Source organism: Meriones unguiculatus, chromosome 15, assembly GCF_030254825.1.
Source record: "Meriones unguiculatus strain TT.TT164.6M chromosome 15, Bangor_MerUng_6.1, whole genome shotgun sequence".
NCBI lineage: Eukaryota > Metazoa > Chordata > Mammalia > Rodentia > Muridae > Meriones > Meriones unguiculatus.
In genome coordinates this window covers 62,220,375-62,247,988 of record NC_083362.1, presented here as the reverse complement: position 1 = coordinate 62,247,988, position 27,614 = coordinate 62,220,375, and the positions used below count along the sequence as shown (strand labels likewise).

At 48.6% G+C, this 27,614-nt stretch overlaps 1 protein-coding gene across 1 annotated transcript; it reads right to left on the bottom strand.

Moving 5' to 3' along the window:
- Nucleotides 1-6,925: 6,925 nt before the first annotated feature.
- Nucleotides 6,926-22,894, bottom strand: Stk11ip (serine/threonine kinase 11 interacting protein). The gene is made up of 24 exons (XM_021626367.2): nt 22,612-22,894; nt 19,673-19,878; nt 19,403-19,477; nt 19,032-19,127; nt 18,550-18,657; nt 18,349-18,420; nt 17,335-17,461; nt 17,018-17,121; nt 16,811-16,906; nt 16,640-16,681; nt 16,334-16,480; nt 15,878-15,962; nt 15,008-15,358; nt 14,658-14,863; nt 14,230-14,346; nt 13,930-14,107; nt 11,141-11,371; nt 10,920-11,023; nt 9,970-10,067; nt 9,696-9,874; nt 9,404-9,485; nt 9,173-9,243; nt 8,418-8,665; nt 6,926-7,767 (listed from the first exon to the last, which is right to left on the bottom strand). The coding sequence occupies exons 1-24, from the start codon at nt 22,670-22,672 to the stop codon at nt 7,618-7,620; spliced, it is 3,234 nt and encodes a 1,077-aa protein (XP_021482042.1). The 5' UTR covers nt 22,673-22,894; the 3' UTR covers nt 6,926-7,617.
- Nucleotides 22,895-27,614: the final 4,720 nt, after the last annotated feature.

The window sequence follows — 27,614 nt, the reverse complement described above, 5'->3', positions numbered from 1 at the left end:
AGCAGTGGCACTCACATTTGTGACATGGCAGAGAATGTGACGCTGTGGCCTTCATTGCTCTCTCCTCTCCTGTGATGATTGCCGTGACTCATCATCTCCATCCTGTACCTTTGCAATTCTCATTATGCTACATTTATTTATTTGGAGGATGGGGAGCAGGACATGGTGCTTGAGTCGTGATGAGAAAGCACCCTGTCAGAAATGGTTCTCTCTCTCGTTCTCTCTCTCTCTCTCTGTTTTTCAAGACATGGTTTCTATGTATATAACCATGGAACTCATGAGTCCTGGAACTCACTCCATAAACCAGGCTGGCCTCAAACTCCCTGAGATCCACCTGTCTCTACCTCCTGAGTGTGTGTCTGTCACAAGTGCAGGCGAGAGGAGCTTTGGTTCTCTTCCTCCAGTGTGTGGATCTGAGAGATCAGACTCAGGTGACAAACACCTTCACCTGCTGAGCCATCTCACCAGCCCCTATCCTTTACTCTTAAAAAAAAAACCAAAAGAAAAGACCTAGATTATTTCATGTGTATAAACATTTTCTTTGTATCTATCCATCAATCCCATGTGCATACCTACATACATATATACATACATACAAACATCCTTCATGCTTTTAAAAACAGAGTTTTACTTTTCTGAATGTACAGTTGGTTAAGCCTGTTAATGCCTCTTTACCAGAAGCTGGGACATCTCCACCCTTTGTGTTTCTACTGTAAATTTTTCCTGGACTCCCTGCTTAACACATCCTTTACTAAGCAACTCCTAAAGGCGTCCCTGGCCAAGGAGTTACATACAGATCATCAGTCTCTCAGAGTCCACAGCTGGAGTAATAAGCTTCCAGTTGGGAACTTCCTTACAGTTTGTCTTTCATAGCTTTGTCAAACAGGTCTAGGACATTAGGATGTTGAGCTAGTCATGAACTTTGTCTTTGTAGCACTTTTTTTTTTTTAACCCTCAGACATGTTTACTGGGTCTTTGTGTTTCTTGGCCAACTTTCCCGCATCTTTCTTCTTGTCACCTGTCCTTGTAGTATGGTGATCTCGGAGAGCATCAGCAACCCCTTCATAATATTGGACTGTCTCAATCTGCCAGCTCCCAGTGATGACACAGAGACTAATATTATTTATTATAGCCTAGGCCTTAGCTGGCTACCTCCCAACTAGTTCATACAACTTAATTAAACACATTTATTCTAGTTCACATTTGCCACATGGCCCTGTTACCTCTCGTTATGTCCCAGGAAGTCTAACTTTCTCCATGTCTGGCTGGTGAATCTCCCACACCTGATTCTCTCCTAGAGTTCCTATTCCTGCCTGGATAGCCCTCCTATCCTCTTCTGACCTCCTACAGGCTGTCAGCTCTTTACCAAACCATTCAGAAGGTGATGGAGAAGAGTGTTTACAAAACATTGAGGCAGATGATGCTTCATGAAGTCCAGCCTGTACTCAACTCTGCTGGTACAGAAATCAGCATTTGAATAATACAAAGATGGCCTTACACAGTACATGAAAAGATTATCCCAGCAACTGCAGCCTCGCCAGACAAAAGGCACATCCTTTACTCTTAATGACAACGGTCACTTTATTACCTGAAATTTAAGTGGTACTTTTCAACTTACAAAGCACTGTGATATTCTCATGGTCCCTCCCAGCAACCCTCTCCTTGACTGGTAAGAAAAATAAGGTTTGTGAAGTATAAGTGGCTTGCTCAAGATCCAAGCCCCATAGGCAACACAGCCAAGGGAGCCCCAGAGCTCTGGCATCGGATCTGACATTTACCCCTAACTGTTAGAGCATGCCAACACTCCGCTACAATGTCTCAATGTCCTTATGCAACTGCTGACCCTTCCAAGCCATGTACAAAACAGAAATATATCACTCACTTCGCAGGTGTATTTTTTCAAGACTCTCTTTGCTGCTGGAGGCTACAGAGGTGAGAAGTTAAGCGTGAGATCTCTGGGGCCAAGCAGCCTGAGATCATAACCCAGCTTGGCCACTTGATAACTACTTGAGCGAGTTATTTATCACCGTCTCTGGCACTTCGTTTCGCCAGCGGTGACAACGGGGTTGTGAGAGGAAAAAGTGAGTTTGTCTGGGTGTAGCACATAGAACAGTGACTCACACAGTGGAGCCCAGGAAACCTCAGCCAGCTCCAATGCCACTACAGCCTAGGAGATGCAAGTCTTCAGAGTCCACAGGTAAGCATGTGACAGGACAGTGAAGTAAGTGAGCATTAGTTTATGTTATCCTATAAAAGCCATATGTTTGGGGCCACAAAAAAAAAAAAAGCACTAACCATGCGAATTCCCCAAAGACAAGGAGACCCAGAATGGCTTTGTCTTCTTACCAGGTGATTCAGACACTATTTGGCCAAATTTTTTTTTTTTAATTTCCTGGGAGTTTGAACCCAGAGCTTCACACATGCTAGGAGAGCACCCTGCTGCTGAACTGTAACCCAGCCCCAATAAACCAATCCTTTGCATTGGTAACCTTAAACTTGTGCAGTGGGTATGGCTTCACTGAGCCCAGACTTTCACTAAGACTCTTACCAGAATCATCTCCCAGCTCTCCGGAGTACAGCGCTCAGGGCCAGCTGCTACCGAGCAGGTTCATGATTGGGCTCTTGCAGGTAAGGTGGCATTGAATAAGGGTCCAGACTCTGGAGTCGGAGATGTGACTTCACACCACTTCAGTGCTTGGCACAAGTGTTCAATAACTGTCGCTCTTATTTACTATTCTTATTACTCTGCAGTGGTTTATCGCGCAATCCACATGTGCCTGGCTTCAACTTTGACACAAATCCAATACCTGGACACTACCACTGTCCCTGAGGGTCACCTTCCCCTGCAGAATTCACTGTCCTGACGTGTCAGGATGGCATTCTGAGAGGTGAATTCTTGTGCCATCGTGCTCCTCCTGAACTAGCGGCCTGCTTGAGTTTTGTTTTAGGCAAACAGATGGGAGAGAAGAAAGAGATAAGCTACCAGCCTTTCTGCCCTTCTGTTCCCCCAGCAGTACAACCAAAGGTGTTATCAAAGGAAGAAGAAGAAAAAGAGTTGGGTTAGCAAGAGAAAGATATGTTGGCCAGAAGCTGGGGAAGAGGGGGAGGAGCAGAGCTTTGCCCTCTCCAGCCAGTAAAACAGAAGGGGGTACCCCGAAGGCATAAATGGAAAAGAGTCGGGTCAGAGAGCCCTGCCAAACCTATAGGATTGGAGCTTGAGCTTGAAGCTCAGCTGTTTTGCAAATATAAATCACTATTTCATTCCACCCATGTTTGTATACTGACCAACACATTCCCCCTACATTCCACGCCAAACGTTGTGTATACATTTGGTTATTATCAGCAAGCAAACACCTGCTTTTTATTATGAAGCACCCATAGCAAGCACCAGGAAGGAAAAACCAAGCAACATGGAAGATTCAGGTGGCAGGACTTCGGACATCCTCTGTAAGGAGGTGGCAATTAAGCAATGACCTGAAGGATATGAAAGATTCAGATACACAAAGGTGGGTTGGAGGCAGGAAAGAACAACACTGGAGAGTCTGGGAAGGACCCTACAACAGGAAGGAACGGTCTTTGTGAACAGTTGAATGATCTAGATGTTGTTCCGTTGGTAGGATAGGGTGACCCTGGAAATTGGTGCCAACAAGAAACGTGAAACGTTTGGAGCCTGAAAGGACAGGCATTCGATAAGGCCAAAGAGGCTTAAGGAAGACAGCACGGATCTTGTAGACAGAGGGTCAAGTGTGAGACCACCATCGTAACCTAAGCCTCAGCTTCCTCACCTGTAAAATGTAGATCTTCCCAGGGCAGCAACAATAATAACAAAGGAATGATGTGTGCTCGGACAAGCACAAAGCATGTCCTTCCACACAGTCGTGCAATTCATGTTGGCTCAGACCTATAACCCCAGTACTCAGAGGGCTGAGACAGGAGGATCTCAAGTTCATGACCAGCCAGTTACATAACCAGACCCCAAAAGAGAATCCCATCTGACACTTCCTGCACCCCTCCTCCCCCAGAGCCAGGCACTCTGAAGTGCCCATTAACTATCCGTGGAGTTAAAAGCAAGTGCACAAGTAATTATAGTAACTAATAAACTAAAGAATGTTTTCTGTGGAGGCCAGAGAAGTCATCAAGTCCAAAATGATCAAATGACAAGAGGATGGGCCGGTGGGGGGGGAGGGGGGAGAAGGCATGCCCTGACTCATGCTATCTCCAAAGGTGTCGGAGTTTCCTCCAAGGCACTCTGGGGAAATATCTACTCATAAACACATGATTAATAAGAAGCAGGCAGCCACTCTTCCAATTAAAGGGACCATTCCTAGGCTCCTGACTGACAAAGCAACACGTAGCAACTAGCGGGCAGGTTTTATAATAAGCATTTATTTAATGCATTTCGGGTTTGTACACTATACTCAACATTCAGGTGAAGTAGGTAGGTTATTGATTAGTCTTCAATTCCACACTGCAGATGAGCAAGCAAAGAGAAGTTGTTTGCTCACAGCCAAGAACTGAATGAGCAAACTAAGACAGTTCTAAATCCCGTGTTATTGCCAGACCACAGCCAGACCACACTGACCCCTGTAGGTGGATTTAAAATAAACACAGCGTGCACTCAGATCGGTAAAGTACCACGCAGAACCATGTGACTGAAGTTCCAGCTGCAGCTAAGCCACCAGGCAATCCTGCCAAAGCTATGGTACAATCTTTTGTTTTATTGTTAGTTTGAGATAGGGTTTCTCTGTGTAGCCCTGGCTGTCCTCCTGGAACTCTCTGTAGACCAGGTTGATCTCTGGCCTGGAACCCACAGAGATCCTCCTGCCTCTGCCTCCGAGTGCTGGGATTGAAGGAGCGCGCCACCACCACCCAGCTTCTCCTATAGAATCTTAACAAAGGAGGAAGGATGTTACTCCTTCCTCTATCAAAAATGACTTATCTGCAGGATCACCTCCTATAAAGAGATTAGTTCTTAAGCTGGCCAACTCTCCTCAGCCAGTCCTAGAATCATTTATACCACTCAGTTTGTCCATTAACCCCACAAGGCCTCAACTTTATTTTCTTTCTTTCTCTTTTTCTTTCTTTCTCTTTTTCTTTTTTTCTTTCTTTCTTTCTTTCTTTCTTTCTTTCTTTCTTTCTTTCTTTCTTTCTTTCCTTTCTTTCTCTCTCTCTCTCTTTCTTATTAACTTTTGGTTTTTTGAGACAGTGTTTGTGTAGCCTTGGCTATCCTGGACTCACTTGGTAGACCAGGGTGGCCTCTTACTCACAGTGATCTGCCCATCACTGTCTCCCCACTGTGTTGGGATTAAAGATGTGTGCCACCATGCCAGGCTAGGCCTCAAAATTTTTAAATATAACTTTTGGGTCTGGAGAGATGGCTCAGTGGATAAGAGCACTGTCTGCTCCTCTGGAGGTCCTGAGTTCAATTCCTAGCAAACACATGGTGGCTCACAACCATCTATACTGGAATCTGATGCCCTTTTCTGGAATGCAGTTGTACATGCAGAATGAACACTCATACATAAAATAAATAAAATCTTTAAGAAATATATAATTTGGAGGATTTAAATTTTCTTAAAAAAAAAAAAACCCTCAAGTCAGGCTCATGCCTTTAATCCCATCACTTGGGAGGCAAAGGCAAGTAGATTTCTCTGAGTCCAAGCCCAGCCTGTTCTACAAAGCAAGTTCCAGGAGAGCCATGGTTATGCAGAGAAACCTTGTCTTGAGAACCCTAAAAAAGTTAAATCCTCAATGCTATTTCATCCTCTTCTGCCTTGTCTCAGCTTTATCTCCCACCATTTCTTGTTCACTCCTCTAGTATCTAAACAAATACAAGCCAACAGTAAACCATGTTCCCCTTCCCTGCTGTTTATGGAAGATGCAGTGCAGTGGAGTGGTGGTTTCAGAATCTCCTCTCAGCTGCTTTCCAGGAGTCACCAGACGTTTGCTGAGTGTTCTTCGTGCCAGCACAAGGCCAGACAGAGGCCAGACAATCGATAAGCAGCTGCTGGGCGGGCAGGGGGATGGGCAGAGCAGACTGAATGGACCAATTGATCTCTGGGGACAGCAAGTGCCTCCTGACACCTGTGCCTGCAGCCATCCTTACTCAGCGGGTGACAGCATCTGGGGAGCAGACACAGCTTCTTGGGGCCCTGCTTTCTAGTTAGGGACAAAGCTAAAAGGTGAAACACCTCCCTAAGTGGTCATGAACTCAGGCCTGACAATGTCTTCTGGGTCACAAAAGAGCATCTTTTCATAATACTGCCAAGGACTGTCATTGTTAAACAAAGGTGTTCCTAGAAACTGGAAGCACAAAGACTTGAAAGACACCTCTCTGTCTCCCCAGGCTTATTCAAGTTCCCTTGTCCATCAGCCTAAACGACCAGAGACTCTTCTGTTCATCTGTACTGTGACCCATTTCTGGAGATGCACTTGCTAAGAAATCTGTGCAGAAGTGGCTTTCAGCCAGAGGCTAGGCAGGCCTACCTCTGATTCCTGCTTTCAGACAGCACAAAGTCACGGGTGGGAAGGAGCCGTGCACACCACTGAGAAAGTGGACTAATATTTTTGGGAAATTTTAATTTACTTCAATTAAGAATTCAGGGCAGCTCTGAGCAAAACAGAAGTAGGTGAGATTACTTTGTGAGCCTCTTAACAGGCCTGTCTGGGTCCTACATAGATGGTACCAGAGGACAGCCACTCCCGGAGCGCCTCGCATTGGCCGGTCCCGAGAATCAGCATTTCCCCCTCCCACCAGACCCGGCAGGGCACTGCCTGGGAGAAACTAACACTAAAAACCCATCTCAAGGTTGAAAAGCTGGTCTAACTGGGGACTTGTGTACATATGCATGTGCGCGTTGTAATTTCTGGACAGGTACAGGGCTTGGCTCCAGAGGTGACTTACAGAGTCAACAGTGACAGAATATTTTTATTACAGGTCTTTATTTCAAATGTAAACTTTGGGAAGGCGGAGGGAAGTTCACAATTTTCTCACATCTGGTGGCTCATGCCATTAATCTCAGCACTTAGAAGGCAGAGGCAGGCAGGTCTCTATGAAGTTCAAAGCCAGCCTGGTCTACACAGAAAGTTCCAGGCCAGGCAAGGTTACACAGTGAGACCCTGTCTCAAAAAGAGCAACAACAAAAAAAGTCTTAAGAGGCCCAACTATGTGACTGGCAGTGATCCCATGCAAGGCCACATGATAGGTCACAGCCTGCTTGAGGATTGGGTACATCAGGTCAGTAGTCCCACTCTGACAGAGAAGGACTGGGAACAGGTCTCATAGTGCAAACAAGGCTACTTCTAGGAAGAGATTAGGGGATGGCAGGCTATGTGGGAGATAGTTCTATGTGCCACCCATGACATCTGGCATGGAAATAACTTTATTGATACCTGAGAGAAAGTCCTGGAGAAACGTTTTCACTGACCACTTAGCCCACTCTACAAGGCAGGTCACCCAAGAGCCAGATCATTTCTCTGTCCGTGAGCTATGGGTCATTTGGGCCTCACTAGCCTTGTCCAGCGACAGCCAGGGAAGCAGGCAGACCCAGAGACCAGGAGAAGGGGCTTCCTCAGTGCAACTCCTGAGTGAGTCAGTGCAAGCTCGGGGCAGACGCCTCATCGGTCGAGGTCCAGAGTCTCCTGGGTTACAGTCCGGAGGCCAATGGAGAACAGTTCTTCCCAGGGCTCCCGAATCCAGGCCAGCAGGGCTGTCAGCTGCTCTCCACACACAACACGGAGTGCCCAGAAACTCTCCAGTCGGAACACCTAGCATAACAAGCAGTTGACGGGGAGACACGGGAGGAGACATGCCAAGAGGCCAAGGAGGTTTCAGGAGAGGCCTCAACACCCTCTTGACTTTTAATGGCTCTTTCTCCTTTTCCTTGCTTCCCCTCCCTAGGTCATGTGACTGTACTCTGAGCCTTGAAGACACTCCAGTCAGCACTGACTGCAGATTCTAGTGGGCTGGTGGTCACAGTCACGTCTCTAAGCTTCCATGCTATAGGGAATGTGAGCTCTAGAGTCAATTCCAATTGTGCAGGTTCAATTCCTGACTTTAACCCTTGTGACCTGTGCAAGTTTGTTCGTGTCTCTGAGCCTTAGTTACGTCAGCTATAATGCAGGACCAACAACAGCACCTCCTCCTTGTGTTGGAGTTGTGAAGGTCAAACAGTCGGCATACGGTAGGTAGGCTGATCACCCCTAACTCACATAAGCTAGGTATTTTTCAGTACAGGGCTCCAAGGCCAGGCATTCCCACTGCTGACTGCTGCTTTCTACACAGGCCTCACATCCACACTCTGTATGCTTACCGTATGCTTGCCCCTCCCTCAGCACCATCCCAATCCAATTCCCATCCTTCCTAGATGCATCTCCACATTGCACGAAAATACACACATATACACACACACACACACCTCGTCATAGAAGATCAGCCGCACGTCCAAAGGGCTTGTACGATATAGCTGCACAGAGCTCAGACTGCTGAGCGGTTGCTGCTCCCTGACCTGAATGGAAGGACCTGAGCCCAGGGGAGGGGGCTGCTCAGAGGCTTCACCGGACACCACTGGGAGGGCAGATTCTGCCTGAGACCCTGCAGGGTCTTCATCTAATAGGTATAGGGTGGACAAGGTCAGCAACAGGGACACAGGGGAGGTAGAGGAGCCTGCAGAGAGAGAGAGAGAGGCAAGATGATGCCTAGATCTATGTCAGGCCTAGATCTCCAGGACTAGTGTCCCAGCGCTGCCCTAGAGAAGAGTGTGAGACACACTCAAGAGTGGGCCACAAATCAGCACTATGCTTCCACATAGCCAAGGACCCCTAACAGCCAAAAGCCCTGACGACCTATATGAGGAAGCTACCACACCACCACCCAATCAAGGGCCCGTAGCCTCTTGACAGGATGAGTGGAGCATATCTTGCCAATCCACCCACTTAGGAAGGCTGGGTGCCAAAGCTAAGGTCTTTAGCCAGCTGAAGCTCTGAGGACCCCCGACCCTGCCTGGACAAGTGGGAAAACCCCCGGCCTGTTGTGTGGGCACGTCTGCAAGAGTGAGGAATCCAGACTCCAGAACCTGAAAATTGTTACATGGGTACTATAGCGGCAATAAGGGTGACCCAGGCACAATATGAGGTACAGAAACCATGAAAGCATTTGCGGTATCAGCCTTACCTTCAGCCAGGAAGGCCCGAAGGTAGAAAAACTGGGGCACCTCTGAGGAAGTATCTTTTTCGAGCAATGGCCTGTGGAGACCACAGCGGACACAGGAGGATCAGCCAGGGCAGAGTAGACTTCAAAGAATGGGAGTAGGTGGGAAGGTGTGGGCACGAGGATGGGACTGTGTCTGGAATCTGTCAAGAGAAGGCCTGGACACCACCTCACCCTAATGTCCTGTGGACTCACCAGAGCCGATGCTGTGGGGTCACCTCCTCCTCCGTTGCACTGATGCAGTTCCTCTGAGTGCGAGGCAGAGACTGCAAAACACCTGGAAAGAGGCAGCCAGAAACAGAAACCCTCAGAGGCCTCTGCAGTCCTCTACCTCAGCCTCAACTCTGGCTCTGGACCGCAGAAACTTCTGGGAGGGGGGGCATTGATGGAGCAGGAAGTTCCAGGACCACAGTCTACTGGTGAGCATCAAACTGAGGAGCAGGCCCTGCAGGCTTGACATGTCCATCCCTCCCAGCCTCTCCCTCACCAGTGAGCTCCTTAAGGAAGGTGCGGCACTGCCCGGCATCTCGGGGCAATAGCACACAGCTGCCGGTCCCAGCTGCCCACTCCAACCGAAGGCTCTGGCCTGCGAGGCCAAGCTCCATGCCACTCAGATCCTGCAGAGGGATGGCCAGGGTGGGCTGGAGCCAATTCGCAGGAGGCCCACTGTGGAAAGAGCAGAGTGACCAGAATGAAGAGGAGGATAGGATGAGAGTGGCAGCACCGTGTCACTGCCCCAGCCACACACCTGGCACACTCACCAGATTGGCCCTGTCACCTTCAGCAGGTAAAGCCTGTGGTCAGACACAACCACGAGGCACAGAAACTCCCCTAGGTGGCCTGCTAACACTACTGGCACCTAAGGGAAGGGAAAGTTGATGAGAAACAAGAAAACAGAACCAAGGAAACAGGTGCCAGACCAAAAGCTGAGCTGCCATCCAACCACTGTCACTGCTGTCACTAGCAGCCTCTCATCTACCACGCCACTACTTTTGACTGCAGTCTGCCCTCCCACCCACCTACCCCACAGCCTCTTAGCAAGCCTCCCTAGTGTCCTCTCACCATTTCCAACCCATCCTTTGCACTCAGGCAAGACTATTTCGGTAACAAACTTGACCATCACTCCCCTGCTTCAACTCCTCTGGGGAGGTCCTGGATCCCATCCAAACTCCCTGGCACACACTGCAGGTTGCTCCTGAACAGCTTACCCGCTCGACAACCCTGAGGACAACTGCCTCTAGCCCTCCACACTGGCTGTCCCATCTGTCTCACGAGCTACTTTCTCTTGGGTCTCTGTGCATTTACAGTGCCCTTCTCCTGGAGTGTGGACCCAGGCAGGCTGGATCACAGCCCCTCTAGGACCTTGCCCTGATGGCAGCAGCTTCACTGCATAACCCTGTCTGTGTCTGTGAGACTGAGGAGGAGGCAGCCGATGGCTGAGCCTGAGTATCCTGGATTCGAGGGAGTGACGCCGTGTGTTTGTGCTGACGGCAGGACCCGTTTACCAAGTGCCAGGTGCTGAACTGTGCTGAGTGACCGATGCCAGCTCTCAGCCTCCCCTCTGAGTCAAGGGGCATTCTCCCTACCTTGATGGGGACAGCTGAGCCTCAAATGTGAAGGAACATGCCCGCAGTCACACAGCAAATACCTGCTGCTGCTGCTGACACCCAAGCAATCAACTCATGGCCATGGGTTGGTGGGTGGCACAGACCTTGGTGAAGCACTGGAACTCCTCCTCGGAGTCACTGAACACCTCCACATCCAGGAAGAGCCGGAGTCGGTGGTCCACAGAGCGAAGACCAGAGCATCCAGGGGCTATGAGTAATCAACGGGTCATCAGCCGGGCTCTGGGACAGAGTTCAGTCACAGCTCCAACTAACCTTCCCCCAGGGTCCCTCAAGCGCACCTCTACCTCATTCCACCCATACTCACATGGGCTGAGGCCCCAGCTGCTCTCATCATGGGATGTAGATGCCTGAGGTGGGATGGCATCAGAGGTGCTGGGATGGCCACTGTGGTCAGCAAGGTCACAGGCAGAGCCAAGGGACTGGGAGGAATCTGGTGATTTGTCTTCCTGGTTCTGCTCTCTATTCCGGATCTCCCCAGTCACAGCCAGAAGAACCACATGGTCGCTCCCACAGTTTGGACATACGACGGGAGATTCTGGAGGAAGGGACAGAGACCCTGTGAGCCTCCCAAGGCCACACCCCGCCATGCTCATAATGTTCCCTGCCACCCTCTAGATTCTATCTCCAGCTCTAATAACAGCCACCATTCCCACTATCCCACTCCCAAACCCATCTCCAAGCACAGTCTCTAACCTATCCCTTCCCATCCCAGTAAGGGCCAAGCTAGCCCATGGCCAACAGCTTCCTAAAAACATATCATGCCTTCTAGTTTCCAAGTCCTGCTCTGGTCCCCTCCCATAGCCTTGGGCTAATCAAGCACTGCAGTGCTTCACCAGCAATGCCTGAAAAACCAAAATCAGGAGCTAGGAAGGTGGTTCAATCCACACAGCACCTCCCACACAAGCATGAGGATCTGAGTTCAGATCCCCAGGCCCCAAGTAAAAGCAGTGTGGTGCTGAGCAGGGTGTGATGGCGCATGCCTTTAATCCTGGCCCTTAGAGGTAGAGGCACATGGTTCGCCATGAGTTTGAGGCCAGCCTGGTCTACAAAGTGAGTCCAGGTGAGCCAAGTCTACACAGGTAGACCCTGTCTCAGGAGTTGGAGGTGGGGGATGCAGGGTGGTACCATACACTGATGGGGAAGAGACAAACTGATGAGCTCCAAGTTCAGTGAATAAATAGCCCAAAAAAATAAGGTAGAGACTGACTGAGGAAGGCACCCAGTGTCAACACCTGGCCTCTACATGTCCATATACATACATATGCACACAGCAACATGAACAAACATACAACATGTGCACACACATAATAATGATGATGATGATAACAACAACAACAACAAAGACCAAAATCAACAGATTGGGGAAGGCAAAGAGGTCCCTCAAGCCAGTTGGGTCTAAATCCCAGCTTCATTACCAGATTAATCATCTGTTGGTCATCTACTGTTGAGCCTGACTACTCTCTGTAAGATGAGAATGAAAACCGTGTCTGCCTCAAGGAATTATCAGGATGGGTGAGTGAATACAGGTAAAGAATAAAGGATGGAAAGCCTGGCATGGTGGCACATGCCACCATGTAGTCCCAGAACTCAGTGAGGCAGAGGCAGGAGGATCTCTGTGAGTTTGAGGCCAGCCTGATCTACAAAGTGAGTCCAGGACAGCCAAGGTTGCACAGAGAAACCCTGTCTTAAAAAAAAAAAAAAAAAAAAGGATGTGGCTAATGAGAGGTACTGAGTAGCTACAATTCTCTAGGCACGTGCTAGACCCCACAGCAATATTATCATATGGCAGCCCCACCAAAACTTCTCAGACCCCATATTGCAAAGAGAGAAAGGAAGAGTTAAATAACATACATACCCTGCCCACACCCATATAGCTGGAGGCAATAACAGTAGCTACTACATATGAAGGACCTTTGTTTTGTGCCAGAGGCTATGTTTGGTGCTTTATTGTCATAATCAAATCTTACAAAAAATCTGGGCAAGTTAGCACACACCTGTCATCCTAGCACTCAAGAGACTGAGGCAGTCAAGTGGGGTGGCACAGGTCTTTAGTCCCAGCAGAGAGGCAGAGGCAGGAGGATCTCTCAGTTCCAAGCCAGCCTGGTCTAGAGAGTGTCAGGACAGCCAGGGCTACATGGGAAAACCCTGTCTCAAAAAAGAAAAAGAAAAAAGAGAGAGAGAGAGAAAAGAAAGGAAGGAAGGAAGGAAGGAAGGAAGGAAGGAAGGAAGGAAGGAAGGGAGGGAGGGAGGGAGACTGAAGCAGGGAGCTGTCACAAATCCAAGGCCAGCTTCAGCTACATACAAGTTTGAGGCCAAGCTAACTATCTGAGACTTGATCTCAAAACATCAAAAACTTTAAAAGAGAGATTCCACAACAGGAGGAATGCAGAAGCCACAGAGCCTATGGAGTGTAGCCAGAGTCCAGAAAGGACTGTTACGTCCCACTGCTTCTGTGCCTAGGCCTGCTGGGCCTGCTAGGGCAGACTCACAGTAGGCAACGAACACCAGAGCATTTTGTCTGCTGCCGACAAGTGCGGCTGATAAAAACTGTGCATCTCACATGGCTGTTATCCAGAGTTATTTCCCTTCCTTCTTCCAGGTCTTCAAAGCCCTTTTTGTTTGACTGATCTACAGTACAGCAATCCCAAGATCAGAATACAAAGAGATAACCACAAGGCGCTGCATTCTACCAAGTGCTTCCAAGGTCACTCAAGGAAGGACAACTTGTGCCAACCCCCAAAGCAGCTCACTCAACAGCCACTGCACAGAGGGCACGTGACAACTGGGCGCTGCCCTGAGGGCTCATTAGGTTTTATGCCATTCCTGAAATGTTATCCCCAAACAACCAAAAGCCATCAAATGATGAAAGAAGGAGCCTGTTTAAACACACTCACAGGACAGCACTTCCTGACTCTGTTCTTTTCCGCTGTTAAATGCAGCAGTTATATTTCTCTTTCGTGACAAACAGCTGCTCCCACTCCCCTAAGGCCTTCTTTCTTGGGGCTCCCTCTCCACATTCCCTTCAAAGACACCTTCCCTGCATTGTGTGTGGAGGGGCTATGTGGGCAGAAAGGTCAAGGGTACAGCTGGTACCTGTACTGTGAAACAGAGGCTTCCAGCCTTCTTCACTGTCCAGTCCCAACCTGGGCTCCTCTGGTTTGAACTCCCAGCTGCAACGCAGACACTGGAATCTGGACCCCTGGGGGTCCTTGGCCTCCCCAGGCTGTTGCTCTTTCACGGTGGTGAAGGGGGTCAGCACAGCTAGTAGCTCCTGAAAGGAGGTGGTTCAGAAGGCAGCTGGCTGTGAGCAGGTGGACTTGCCTGGAAGACTACTAACCCTCCAGCCTGGACCTGCTCCCTCCACCCTTCCCACCTGCCTCTGGACCTCGTCACCTGGATGGCCTCATGGGCATCTGGCTCCAGCACAGCATAGCGACGCAACTGCCGGTCAGGACAAATGTAAGCAAAACGTAGAGCAAGAACTGGAGGCCCAGGAGGTAGACCTGAGCCCTGTGCAGGAAGAACAGAGAAGACAGCAGTGGGCAGGAGGAAATGGGGTCAGGCCTACAAGGATCTCGGAGAAAAACAGTAACTCTGGACCCCACAACGCTGGTGCTGACATCATGCCCTTGAACATAATCCGTCCTTTAGCGCACCTTCCCCAGTCACACGCAACAGCCCATCCTACACCCAGCACTCCTCCTTGGCCCCAAGTCCTCATGAGAAAAGTTGGCTCCCAGCACACAGGAGCCAACTGGCTGTCCAAGATGACTCTGGAAAAGCCAAGCACCACTTCCCAAGCCCCTGACGCCACAACTCACCTCAGACCCTGGTTCTCTTTGAGTTCCACTCTCTGACTCTAGCTCGGCTGCTACCAGGCTCTGTAGCTCCAGCCGTTCCAGAGTCCGAGCTGCCTGGAGTTCCACTTCAAACAAATGGGCAGAAGTGACTCGGAGAAAGCATTCCTTGTCCTGCACATCCCCGAGCCCCTGCAAGGGACACACCAACATGGGGCGACAAAGCTCTGCTGCAGAGAAACCAAGAGAGAACCGGAGTGAAGACAGGATCCTCTGCTCTCTGAGTGGCCTGCTACCCAGCCTGGCTTCTCCATGGTCCTTCTGACATCCCAGTACCACTCTGATCATAGCCTCTACCGTCACAGGCCTCTTACCTTCCACTTCCTTCTGCTCCTGCTCCTCTTCCTCCTCTAGGTCCTTTCTCAATCCCTCTTCTTTCTCCTGTTCTTCCCTCTCTTCTTCGTGGGGCTCTGGCTCCACCCTGCCCTCCTCTGACATCTTCTGTGGGGATTCCTTAGTGCTCTGCCCTGTGGCTGGAGGGCTGCATTCAGTCTCCAGGCTCTGGGCATCCAGAGGTGGGGTGCTAAGGGCAGGAGTCTTGGTGGTGGTAAGAGGAGGGCTCCCCGAGGTCTCCAGGTGGCTCCTATACTGCAGCCAATCACAGCCAAACCGCTCCCGGAAGCTGGTCAGCAGCTCCAGTTCTCGGTGTGGCTGCACAAACCATCCTGGGATGGAGGAGGACATAGAGTGAGGCCCTACCCAACCTTTGGTTCACCCCAGCCTCATTCTATGGCTACCCCTCAACAGGCTTCCCCTCAGAAGAATGTCCTCAGCTGTGTCCTATAGAATACTGTGGCCATAAGCAATCCTGAACCACACACCAAAGAAAAGTACATTCACAAAAACATGGCCACATGCCTCAGACCCTGAGATGACTTATAGGAAAGAAGCCTGTTTCACATTGTTTCAGCTTATGCTTCCTAAACAGTTCTAGCCACAAAATCTCTTCATCGTAGAATCTTTAGCACCCTACGAAATCCATGTTCCTTAGGAGAATGCTGTCTGGAAGCAGGTCCCCTTTCTTTGGGCTAAACTAAAAAGATAATGGACTGAGGGGCCCTCCGCATTAATCCATACCACTCCCAACTCAAACTTCTCCTATGATGCTTACATGTAAGGGAACATGAAGACTAGAGAGGTCTGGAGGGAGGTGGGAAGGGAGTGAGCAGGTAGGGTTAGCTTACCAGCCGGGGAGGGGTCCAGAGTTCGGAGCTCTGGGTCTGTGTCACTGGGCTCAGAGATGCTAGCCCGCCTCACCCGGACTCGACTCTGGTTGGACAAACAGATGGAGTTCTATGAAAGCCAGAGCCTTTAGCCTGGCTAATGATGGCCACCTACCTAACTTTGGCCAGAAATGCCAAGCACTAACAAGGACAAGGCCTCACTGCTGCTAGTCTACTGAAACCCACAGCACCAATAAAGAGACCACCAGGTGGAGGTGGCTCACATCTTTAATCCCAGCACTCAGGAGGCAGAAGCAGGAAGATCTCTATTATGAGTTCAAGGCCAGCCTGGTCTACAGAGCGAGTTCCAGTAAAGCCAAAGCTACACAGAGAAACCCTGTCTCAAAAAAACCAAAAAACAAACAAAAGAAGAGACTGCCCAAGCCCAGGCACAAACAAGCACAAGATGCCACTCACCTTAACCTTACGAAGCGGGGCCTGGGCCACAATGCCCCCAGAGGAGAGGCTATCACTCAACTCAGGGCCACCTGAGGTTTCAGTGGCACTCCCCACTGGCCAGGACGGAGGTTGGGCCATGGGACCAGAGCCTGAAGATTCTAAAGTCTGGTGCGTGACAACAGGAAGGAGGTCAGAACCAAAGGAGCACCTCTGCCTGCTTGAGCTAGCCAAGAGGAGGACCCTACTTTCCACTGCTCAGGCAGAGCTTTCCCACCCTGTGTCCTGGGCCTTTCCTTTGTGTCATCCCACTCCAATCCGACTAACCTGAAGATCCTTCAGTGACAAAACTTCACCATCAAGCAGGAACTGTGCAAGACAAAGGAGAGGACAGAGCTTGAGACAGAGCTCATCCCCAGTGATTCCAGGTACTAGCAGCACCATAGGTGACTAGGCCTTTGTCCTCCCACTCAGGCTGGACACTAGATAATCACTCACACCATGAGCGGCATCTCTGGCCCGAGGTGACAAGTACTGAGCAGTGGTTGTGCGGTGTGCAGGGTGGAACCACAGAGGGTTACCTTCCAGATAGAGCTGAGGGACAGAGAAGGAGAGGGAGCTGACCAGGGATCCTCCTTTCGAGAAGGCACAAGGAGAACCAGACCTGAAGGTGGCTCCCAGGCCCCCAAGATACTCATGTCTCACCTTACGGAGCTCAGTCAGCAGCCACAGTGGTGACAGCTCTGCATGTCCTTCTAGAAGGTTATAAGCCACATCGAGGTGCCGCAGTTTCCTCAGCTGCTCAAGACCTAGGGAAGAGGAAAAGAAGGAAGAGGCCTTCTAGAGGTGTATTGTGAGTAAGAGAGTAAGGTGGTCTGTGTGTGAGGACAGAGGTAGGACAGATCTTTGTATCACAGTCCTACCTCTAAGTCCTCACGGGGTTCTAGATGTAGGTAATCAATAAGCCAATCCTAGCCACACCCATCTGATCCCCTTCCAGACAGCACACATGTCCCCCTCACCCTGAAGGCTCCGAAGCTCATTGGCTCGCAGTATCAAAGTCCCCAGAGCAGCCCCCGAAGGTCCCATTCTTGGCACCAAGTGCAGGTGGTTATAGGAGATGTCCAAATGGTACAGCTCAGATAAATCCTGGCGGTGAGTGAGGAGACAAAGGTTCTAAATTTGACAAAGCTCTAGGCACCCACCTTGGCCTATAAACACCGCAGACTCAACATAAAGGACTTCCTCTGCCGCACACTCAAAGACCTGAACAAACGTTAGCATGTTCGTAACAGCTCCAGGCTATACCCCTGGATGGTGACTCCAATCCTAAGTTCCCACCTAAAAGACAAGGCTCTGAGGAACATTCGAAGCAACCGAAGATACCCTCTCGTTCAGCTACCACCTGAAGACAGGGCCTGTCTCCAAGCCTCTGAGGAACAAGAGGGACCTCGCCAGCCAGTGCAGTCAATAAGAAAACCGAAATGCAATTTATGTGGATCCACAGCCACTTGCTGACTTGGAAATTCCCAATCCTCTGAGTATGCTGAGGACCCTATCCCCTTCCGACTCCTTCAAGCTCCATTTGGTTCACTCTGAACACTTCTCTCCTTTTAAAACTTTATTTCTCGTTGAAGTATGTCTTTGCCACCTTAACAAGTACTTAGCCCTACTTCTCTTTAATGGAGGACAGGAAGGACACAGGGAAAAGGTTTATCAACATCATAAGATCTCCCACTTCTGAGCCACACACTAGGCTAAGTGGCACAGGCACTCTCCACTCCTGGAATTTCTCCTTTACAGGTGAACAAACCAACAAGCTACCTGATTTGCCCCAAGTCATCCAGGTATTCGAAGCCGAGGTCAGAACTGACTTGTCACATGCTAGAGGGGAAACCCATACCCAGTTCTGACTTTCAGGATGGGGCTCCATGTAGGCCCAAGAGCAAATGTGGAGTACAAGCTAAGCTGGGGGTGAGTGAGAGCAGAGCCATGAAAGGGCCAAGTCCATTAGCATTCAGGCAGCTCACACTTACCATCAGAAAGCCTTTGCAGTCCTGGATATGATTGTGGCTCAGGTTGAGGAATCGTAGAGCTGACAGGAGACGCTGAGGGGGACGGGAAAAGGAAGCACAGAAAGGTTCTTCGCACAAGGATACCTGTCAAACAGCTGGCACTCCTCTCAAAGGACCCATCCTGTAACTCTCCAAAAGCCCCTTCCCTTGGGGAACACTCACCAGGGAGCTGTCTAAGCTGCTGAGCGCATTGTAGCTGAAGTTGGCAGAAAGCAAAGCTAGCCAGGGGAGGGCTGAGCAGAGGTCGCCACCGCAGGCCGACAGGAGCTCCTAGTAGGGGACAGGCATATGTACCACCTCATTCTTAACGTCCTCCCCGTGCATGCTCTACCATCCAGTCCATCATTCATCTACACCAGGCTATACCTGGAGACGAAGCTCTGAAGAAAACTCAAGTGTCTGTCCCAAAAGAGCAGGCTATGGGGAGCATACGTGGACCAGAGGGAGACAGACACTAGGCTATCTACAGCTTGGTGTGACTGTAAACACACAGACAGGTGTATGTAGAGTGCTGTGGGGTCACACAGGACAGAGGGAGGGAGAACACAGGGGGAAACCCCAAAGCTTGGTCTTCTACATTTCTCAGGACAAGGCATCAGCCCCCGCCCCCTCCTCACCCTCCTCACCCTCCTCACCCTCCTTACCTCTAGTGCCTGGATGCTTCTGCTGCAAACCAGAGACTCCAGCTGTGAGTAGATGCCCCGGAGGCCATGCAGGCTGTGGATGGGGACTCCTCGAAGCTAGTATCGGAGAAGAAAAGTAAGGAGGTAAGCAAAGCTTCAAAGACGGCAAAGGCCTCATCGCTACCTTTTCTGATGGGGAGGAGGGAAGAGACCCAAAGCCCAGCTACAGTTTAGGGAAATGTTAATGGAAAAGCCATTACTGAAGAACAATCGTACATTCAGAACTGACCTCCCACCAAAAGAGGCCATCTCTCTATCCTCACCCCCAGAAGGCTGTTTTGCACTAGCTACTCCCCCACCCCCACCGCCCATATGCTCCAATAGTCCCTCACCTCCAGCTGCCGAAGGGACTTGAAGGGAGAAATCTTGATGGGCCCTGGAACGCCAACACCAGGGATGTGGACCAGCTGAAAAAGGACCATTCAGGTTACTGAGGCATTGCTGTCTCCCTTTCATCAGTACCACTGCCTTGGCATAACCACCCATAGCACTGACATCACCTGGGTCTCGGCCTCAAAGCCTTCCCCCACCCTACCCATTCCCCTGCCTCCATCATTCCCGAAGGCTCTGTGCACCTCCTGTCCCCATTCCCCTTCTAAGACCTTGAGTGACAGTGTCTTCTGCAGTACATCGAAGAGGAACTGAAGCTGGAGGATGATGGGCGAGTCGGCAGGGTGGGAGGGAAGAGCCACAAAGCCCATCTGGCCTGGGCCCCATGGCCCCAGGTACAGTTCGAACACTCTGTTCAGCTGCTGCAGTGTGGCCGTCAGCAGGCTCAGTGTGCTACAGCCAGAGAGAACGGCATCCCCTGCAGGAAAAGGGCAGACAGGACGGAGGACAAAACAAAAGGTCTTTCCTTCTGGAACCCCAAAACATACCCACTCTCATCCGTGATGAAGACCGTCCATAGCAAGATCAAACTTTCTACCTCCTCCCCAGCTCCAAGTCATCTACAGCTCCACATTTAAAATACAAACAAACAAAACTCCTAGCTTTTCAGCCAAATACCAAATGCTATTGCTTTCTACTCGAAAGAGCCTAGGCCGCTTACAATGTTAGAAACACAGCCCACCTGGCCCGCAGCTCTCTCATTTTGATACATCCCTTTCTAATGCCTAGCTGAAGATCAACTTCACCCTGAGAGCCTTCTCAAAGTGATACCTCTGGGGGCTGCAGAGATGACTCAGTCAATAGAGTACTCGCTGAGAAAGCATAGGAATCTGAATTTGACCTCTACCACCCACATGGTGGCATGAACTGAGGAGGCAGACACAGAACGATCCCTGGGGCTCAGCCAGCCTACTTAATCAGCAAGCCCCAGGACTCACTGAGAGGCCCCATCACAGAGAATACAATAGACATCTTCTGAAGCATCACTCTCCTGGCTGTCCTCTGGCCCTGACCCAAAAGGTGCCCTCCACGCACAAAACAAAAACATTTAAAGAAATAACACCTCTGAACTTCCTTCCACACTGCATTCACCCGCTTTTTACACAGAGGCTGACTGTATTGTGTTGACCTTTCTTTCTTTTTCTGGTTGCAAGAATGACATGCACATTTATAGAAATTCTGCAACAACACGGAAATGCACATCATTGTCCATTACAGTAAGTATTTCTATAAAGCTGCTTTACCAAATGAGACTATTAGCCCTGTGAGGACATCTTTTAGACACTTTCCCACTTATCATTCCATCTGGAGAACACAGTTAAAATAGCTGGGGAGAATTTTTAAAAAATATATTCTGAAGCCGGGATTGGTGGCACACTGGGAGGCAGAGGCAGCTGGATCTCTGTGAATTTGAGACCAGTCTGGGGAGCAGAGGCAGCTGGATCTCCATGAGTTCAAGGCCAGCCTGGTCTACAAAGCAAGTCCAGGACAGCCAAAGCTACACAGAGAAACTCTGTCTCAAAAAAACATAAATATATATGGATATATATGAATATATATATATATTCATATATGAAACTGGGCATGACGGTGCACACATTTAATCCTAGAACTTGGGAGACAGATGCAGGTGGGTCTCTGTAAATTCCAGAACAATGCAACATAGTGAGACCCTGTCTCAAAGAGAGAGAGAGAGAGAGAAAAGAAAAATCAAAAAGTCAAATGTTGCAGAAGTCAGGTATAGTGTCACAAATCTATAATTCCATGTAATAAGACACTGAAGCAGAAAGATCATAATTTTGAAGCCAGCCTGGGAGAGAGAGATAGCAAAGAGATCTCCTACACTCTTCACTCAACTTCCCCCCAAACAAACTTACAGAATTATAGTAGTTATCAAAACCAGAATATTGGTGTTGGTATATAGTTACAGTATCCGTTCTATGCTGTTTGCATAGATTGTGACAACCACAGCCATAATCAAGACATGAAACTGTTCAATCTCCACAATCATATTCATGCACAACATGATTCCTAGCCCAAGAGCCATGTCAGATTTTTGCTGAATAATAAATCTTACAACCTTGCAAGGAGATTTCCCGTGTACTAGACAGTGAGTATAGACAGAAACATGATTCAAGAAGTCTCTTAGATGTCCAGAAAGGCATAGCATGGGGGTAATTATTAATACAAGCCAGAATACGAAACTGCTATGGGGAGATTCCACAGATGTCACTGTGGGAGTGTAGAGATGGAGGGTACTGATGTTAACCAGGTAACTTATGCCAAACCACTCTGCTGCCTCATCTAAATCTCATCATTAGCGCCCAAAGACAACTGTTAACCCCACCTTACAGATAGGGGCTCAAAGGAGAATCTCAACTTTTGGAGTGGGAAGAGGGGTGGGGCTAGGGATTGATGCTTTTGTACATCCTAAGCACATGCCCCGATACCAAACCATATCCTCGGCCCTCAAAGAACTTCTTGATCGTGATCATCCAGCTGGTAACTGATACATCTCTGATATCCAGTCAAAGCTTGTTTCTATCACAACTGGGCCAACCATGTAACACTGTGAGCCTCACCACGCCCAGGCCCCGAAGGAAGCAACTACAGTTAACACTCTCTTGAGACATTAATTATGTGTGCACATGCTGCACTAGATAAGCTAACTAAAAATCCCGGTAATCTTCTCACTATGCTAACCTAACTGCAAAGACTACCGAGGCTCTAAAAACTTATCCAAGTCTGAAAGAGGGTTGGGATTAACCTCTGTGGGTTCCACTCCAAATCTCAGGTGTTTGCGGTGCGTTTGTGACAACCACAGCCATAATCAAGACATGAAACTGTTCAATCTCCACAATCATATTCATGCACAACATGATTCCTAGCTTGCTTTTTTTGTACAAGTGATTATGTTCTTGTCTCGAAGTGTTTAATAATGACTCCTTCCCTCTGGAGGGCTAAGTGGTACTTGAGATGGCTAGAGTTTAGACAGTCTAAACAGTGAGCAGCGACGCGTCACAAGAAACACACCCAGAAGACTCTGACACCTCGTGACCCCGCCGGCAGGGACTCGGTGACTCCTGGCGCTTCTGGAAGGTGTGGAACACAGCCACGACGCCCAAACCAGATCAGCCAGAAGTCCACTCACCCGACTCCCGCAACAGTCCCGCGAGCTTCCAAACCACAGAGTCCCGCGGAGCGGTCGTCATAGCCACGGGACGCTGGGGGCGGAGCCTAGGGAAAAGGGGAAGCGGAAGAGCCTCAGGTGGGCGTCGGCGCTGAAAACCCGGAGCTTTCGCGCAAATGGAAGCGTCGCGCGATGGGAAAAGTCCTCTCGGAACCCCCTTCCACAAACACAGGGCCTCGGGAGCCCATGGACCCGCGCGATCGGCACTCCAACCAATTTTGCAGCCAGACTCTTTAAGGGAAGGAAATCCCGCCCCGGAAGACAAAGGACCTACCGGAAAGCCCGCCTTCGCTGACGGAAACCACGCCCTGGGCGAGCTGATGTGTCAGTCGGAAGAGCTGGCATTTAGCCCGGGGTAGGGCCCCAAGTTGGGCCCCAAGTCCAGCTTGGCTCCGGGCAGCCCCTTCGGTGGAGGTGGAAACCTGATTACTTGTTTGCAATCTGGGCGGGGAAGCAAAGTTTGGAGAAATGGGATTTTTTTATTAGTAGGGGAAAAAAAAAAACCTCATCCAAAACAAATACTGGTTTTCCAGTTAAACAGCCCTCCGCCTTGCGAAGAGCTTTTGTATCAGCCACCTCCCCTTTGCTGTCATTGTCCTCAGTCTCTAGACTTTTATTTTTCCTTAAGGCTTTAGCACACTCTCAAATTGGCTCCTGGTCTTTGATCTCAGAGCTCTGGAGGCAGAGGCAGGCGGATCTCAATGAGTTCGAGGCCAGCCTGGTCTGCATAGTGAACTCCAGGGTTACATAGTGAGATCCGATCTCAAAAACAAAAATTGGCCACTAGTAATCAACCACCTGAACCCAGTTCTTTTCTTCTTTCTTTTTTTTAACTGTTTTTACGGCTCAGTGCACCCGAAACTAAAAGTAGCTTTCCTAGGTTTGAAAATAAGAAACTATACTCACAGAGGTTAGGCTATTTACCTCCAAAGGTCATTCAATGAGTAACGAAAGCAAGACTGTCAAGTTTTCTAGCTTCCAAATTGCCACTGTTGCTTTTTCCCTGGCTCCTTGGTCTAGCAGTTGGTATCAATTGCTGGACCACGTTATGAAAACATTTCTCTGGATGGAGTATCTAGAGTGTCTTTTATGAAACACCCCTTTCCAATATAAGAAAGTTATAAGTTGTGGGCTCGGTTGTTAAAAAGCATTGGCAACTCTTCCAGAGGACCCAGATTCACTTCCCAGCACCCACATGGCAGCTCACAGGCATCTGTAACTCCAGCTCCAAGGGATCCTAGCCCCTCAGTTTCCATGGGTACTGCACATACATGGTAGACATACATACATACAGACATTCAAGCAAAACATTCATACACGCAAGTGTTTGTTTTTAGTGAAAAGGCTAGTAGAGAGTAGGATTGGCTGAGGTCAGTCATCTTGATCAAGTTGTCAAATCTGGGGCTAGAGGTATAGTTCAGCGGCAGAGGGCTTCTCTAGCATGCAGAAACTTCCTACACACAATCTCATGGGTCCAGTGCATTTTGTGCAATTAATAGTCCCATACCATAAAAACTGTCAGCCCCTGAAACTGTCTGTGGGGAGGGTGGGGGGCTGAGCTATAACCAGCAAGTGAACTTTAACTATCAAGTCAACTTCTCTTCGGCAAAAATAGCACTCTTTTGATGTTCTGATGTGGTGCCTCGAGACCTTTGATTTTTTTTTTAAAGCCTGTTTTCCCTAGCTCACAGTTATTATCTGAGAATCCTCCATTGATGTGGGTAGCCTCTAGAGCCAGAGCTGTTCTATTTTGCAGTGCTTCCAGAAACGTGAAAGACAGAAAAACTAAAGAAAATGGAACTGTAACAGGGAGAGAAAACCAAGCTAAGGAAGCATCACCAGGAGAATAAACAGGCTGTTTCTATCCTCCCTGTGAGGCCCACTCCCCTTTCTGTCCTTGGCTTGCAGGCAGGGCCTTGGCTGCCTTCCAAAGAATTCTCCTCCTTCCCCCCCTCCTCTTGCCTAAGTTACTTTGAGTGTGCTTTGTAAATTGTTTTTTGTTGTTGTTGTTTGTTTGTTTGTTTTGTGTTTTGTGTTTTTCTTTTTTACAAAAAATTAATCAAAGGGAAAAAGAAAATTCTGTGTAACTAAAGCTAGGAAAAAAGTGCACAGACCTCAAGAAGCCATCAGATCCTAAGAAGAAAGCAAGAACTGGAAGGCGCTCAAAGTGACCTGGCATAATGAAAATAAATCATATTCCTGAGGAGAAAAATTAGGATTATAATGACATCAATTCCATTAGAATTAGAATCCCAGTCCCAAAGGAAAGATTTTTAGAAATATACAAGTTGATTCTAAAATTTATCTAGGAGACTAAACAAGCGCAGAGCCAAGAAACTTTGTAGGAAAAAAATGAAAACAAAAAACAAGAAATGCTAGTTGGGACCTTGCCCTACCAGACAGCAAAGTGTCCTCCAGAGTCACAGTGACCAGTGCTATGTGATAATGACAAGGAGATAAACATTAACAGATCAGTGGAACACAGAGCAGTGTAACAAGTAATTCCACAGTCTTGGGTAAACCACCTGTGTATCTGGGAAAAGCTAAATTACTTTTTTCATACTAGACACGATTCTAGAAATATAAAAGTGCTAAACATTTTCTAAAATAAATGAATAAAATCTGAGTGTGATGGCACATCTTTGTAATCCCGGCACTTGGGAGACTGAGGCAAAAGGGTTTAAGAGTTCCTAGCCAGCCTGGGCTACAATAGTGATATCTAGACCTAAAAGAAGGAGAGACAGAGAAGAAAAGGAGAAGTCAGAAGAAAAAGAAAAGAGAAAAAGAAAGACAGACACTGACTTTCAAGGTTGACACTTAAAATTACTTCCCCAAGAATTATCTCAGCTGCCTCTGGTAGTACAGGCCCGTAATGCCAGCTACTAGGAGAATGAGGGAGAAAGATCACAGTTTAAGACCAGGTCAGGCAACTTAGCAAGAGGGCCTCTCTCCAAAATAAAGTAACAGGAGACCTGGAGAGATGGTTCAATGGTCAGAAACAGTTGTTGCTCTCCCAGAGGACCCATGGTGGCTCACAACTGCCTGTAACTCCAGTGCCAGGGGATCCAATGTCCCCCTTATAGTCCCTGCGGGCACCAAATCCACAAGTAGTACACAGGCATACATGCAGACAAAGGCATCAATATACATAAAATAAAACGTTAAACATAGAGAGTATGAGCTAGGCAATGATGGCATACGCCTTTAGTCCCAGCATTCAGGAGGCAGAAGCAGGCAGATCTCTGGATTCCAGGCCAGCTTACTCTACAGAGCCCAGGACAGCCAGGGCTACAAAGAGAAACCCTGTCTGGGAAAACCGAGGGGTTAGGGGGAGTACTGGTTGGAAAGATGGCCCACCAGGTAAAGGTTTTTCCCACAATGTCTGACAACCTGAGATTGCCTCAGGTCCCCCATGGCAGAAGGAAAAAGTAAACTGACCTTCGACCACCAAGCAGTAGCATAGCACACACAGAGATCGTGCACACAAATAGATAAATGTAACTTTAAAAAAAAAATAAGTAAAATAAAAAGTAAAAGGGGGGAGGGCTGGAGGTAAAGCTCAATGGTAAAGCAAATGCCTAGCATGAATGAGGAACTAAATTAAATTCTTACTACTTTAAAAAGAAAAAAAGAGAGAATAAAAATAGAGCTTTATTAAAACGATATGCACCCAGGCTCAGAAAAACAAGTACCATATGTCCTCATATGTACATCTTAGCCTCTAACAGTTAAATATGTGTCCATGAGGATTTACATATGGGTGAAGGCCAAGAAACTTGAAAGGGGCCTGTGTAACTGCGGGAGAAAAAGAAGCCCAAAGGGAAGAGAGTTGGGGAAAGCAGGAGAGAAGTGGAAATTGTTAAAAAAGGCTACAGCAGAAAAGCTGGACTTGGGAGTTGGGACAAAGCCCTTGTAAGGAATGGTGGCCCTGGCATGCTGGGAATTTTCTGCTGTATAAACATTCCTTGCTTTTGCATACTGCTTGAGTCTGGGGTCTTTCCTCAGTGACTCTCGGACCCTCAAGTGTCTCTTGGCTCTACTACCTGACCTGGCCACAAGTGGATTAAGGAGTATGCTGCATGAGTTTAGCCAAAATCAAATATATGGCAGCGCTGGAGGAGATCTGGACTGAGAGCTTGCGCTAGACCTTGAACCTGGTTCCTGAAGAGACTGGGTGAACCTGAACGTGCAGAGGAAAGCCAGAGAGGCAGAAGCTAGCTATATGTGAATCAGAGAAGCTGAGGGCTGGGGATGCAAGACTCTAGGTTTGAGCCCCGGGGGCAGGGGGTGGGAAAGAAAAAGAAATCTCGTAGAAACTGGATCCTGAGAAGTCAGGAGAATAGAAAGTAACAATAGGAATTCTCCTCCATTGGCAGTGCAGGAACAGCACTGGTCACCCAGCATGAGAAGACTCTGCAATTCCGCATAAAAGAAGTAGAGGGGTCCACAGTGGCCTTATCAGCCAAGGTAACTTTAAAACGTTCCAGCTTATTTTGTCTATCCTGCAAACCCATGGAGGTGGTTAAAGAAAGGCTGTACGATGCTTAATTCAAGACACAGAAATGGAAAGGGAAGAGGAAGCAAAGAGGCAACGCTTGAGAGGAAAAGCAGGTAGAGGCAGCTATGGAGTAGGTCAAAATGGCCTGAGAAGAACAACCACAGCATATGCATAGCAACAATAAGTTGAAAAAGTGGGGGAGTGCAGAGATGGTTCAGCAGTTAAGAGCACTAGTTGCTCTTCCAGAGGTCCCAGGCTCAATTCCCAGCATCCACATAGCAGCTGACAATGATCTATATAACTCCAGTTCCAGAAGATCCAGCACCTCCACACAGACATACATGCAGGCAAAACACCAATGCACATAAAATAAAAATAAATGCAAATTTAAAAGAAGAGTTGAAAAAGTGATTGCCTGGCATGCGTAAGACCCCAAGTTTAATTCTCAGCATGAAAAGAAAGAAAA

Excerpts from the sequence above, each read along its gene's own strand:
- Stk11ip (XM_021626367.2), bottom strand. The coding sequence starts at position 22,672 with ATGACGACCGCTCCGCGGGACTCTGTGGTTTGGAAGCTCGCGGGACTG. Across the intron at positions 18,421-18,549 it reads GCAGCTTAGACAGCTCCCTG|CGTCTCCTGTCAGCTCTACG; the intron begins GTGAGTGTTCCC and ends CGTCCCCCTCAG. Across the intron at positions 15,359-15,877 it reads TCTGGACCCCTCCCCGGCTG|GATGGTTTGTGCAGCCACAC; the intron begins GTAAGCTAACCC and ends CCTCCATCCCAG.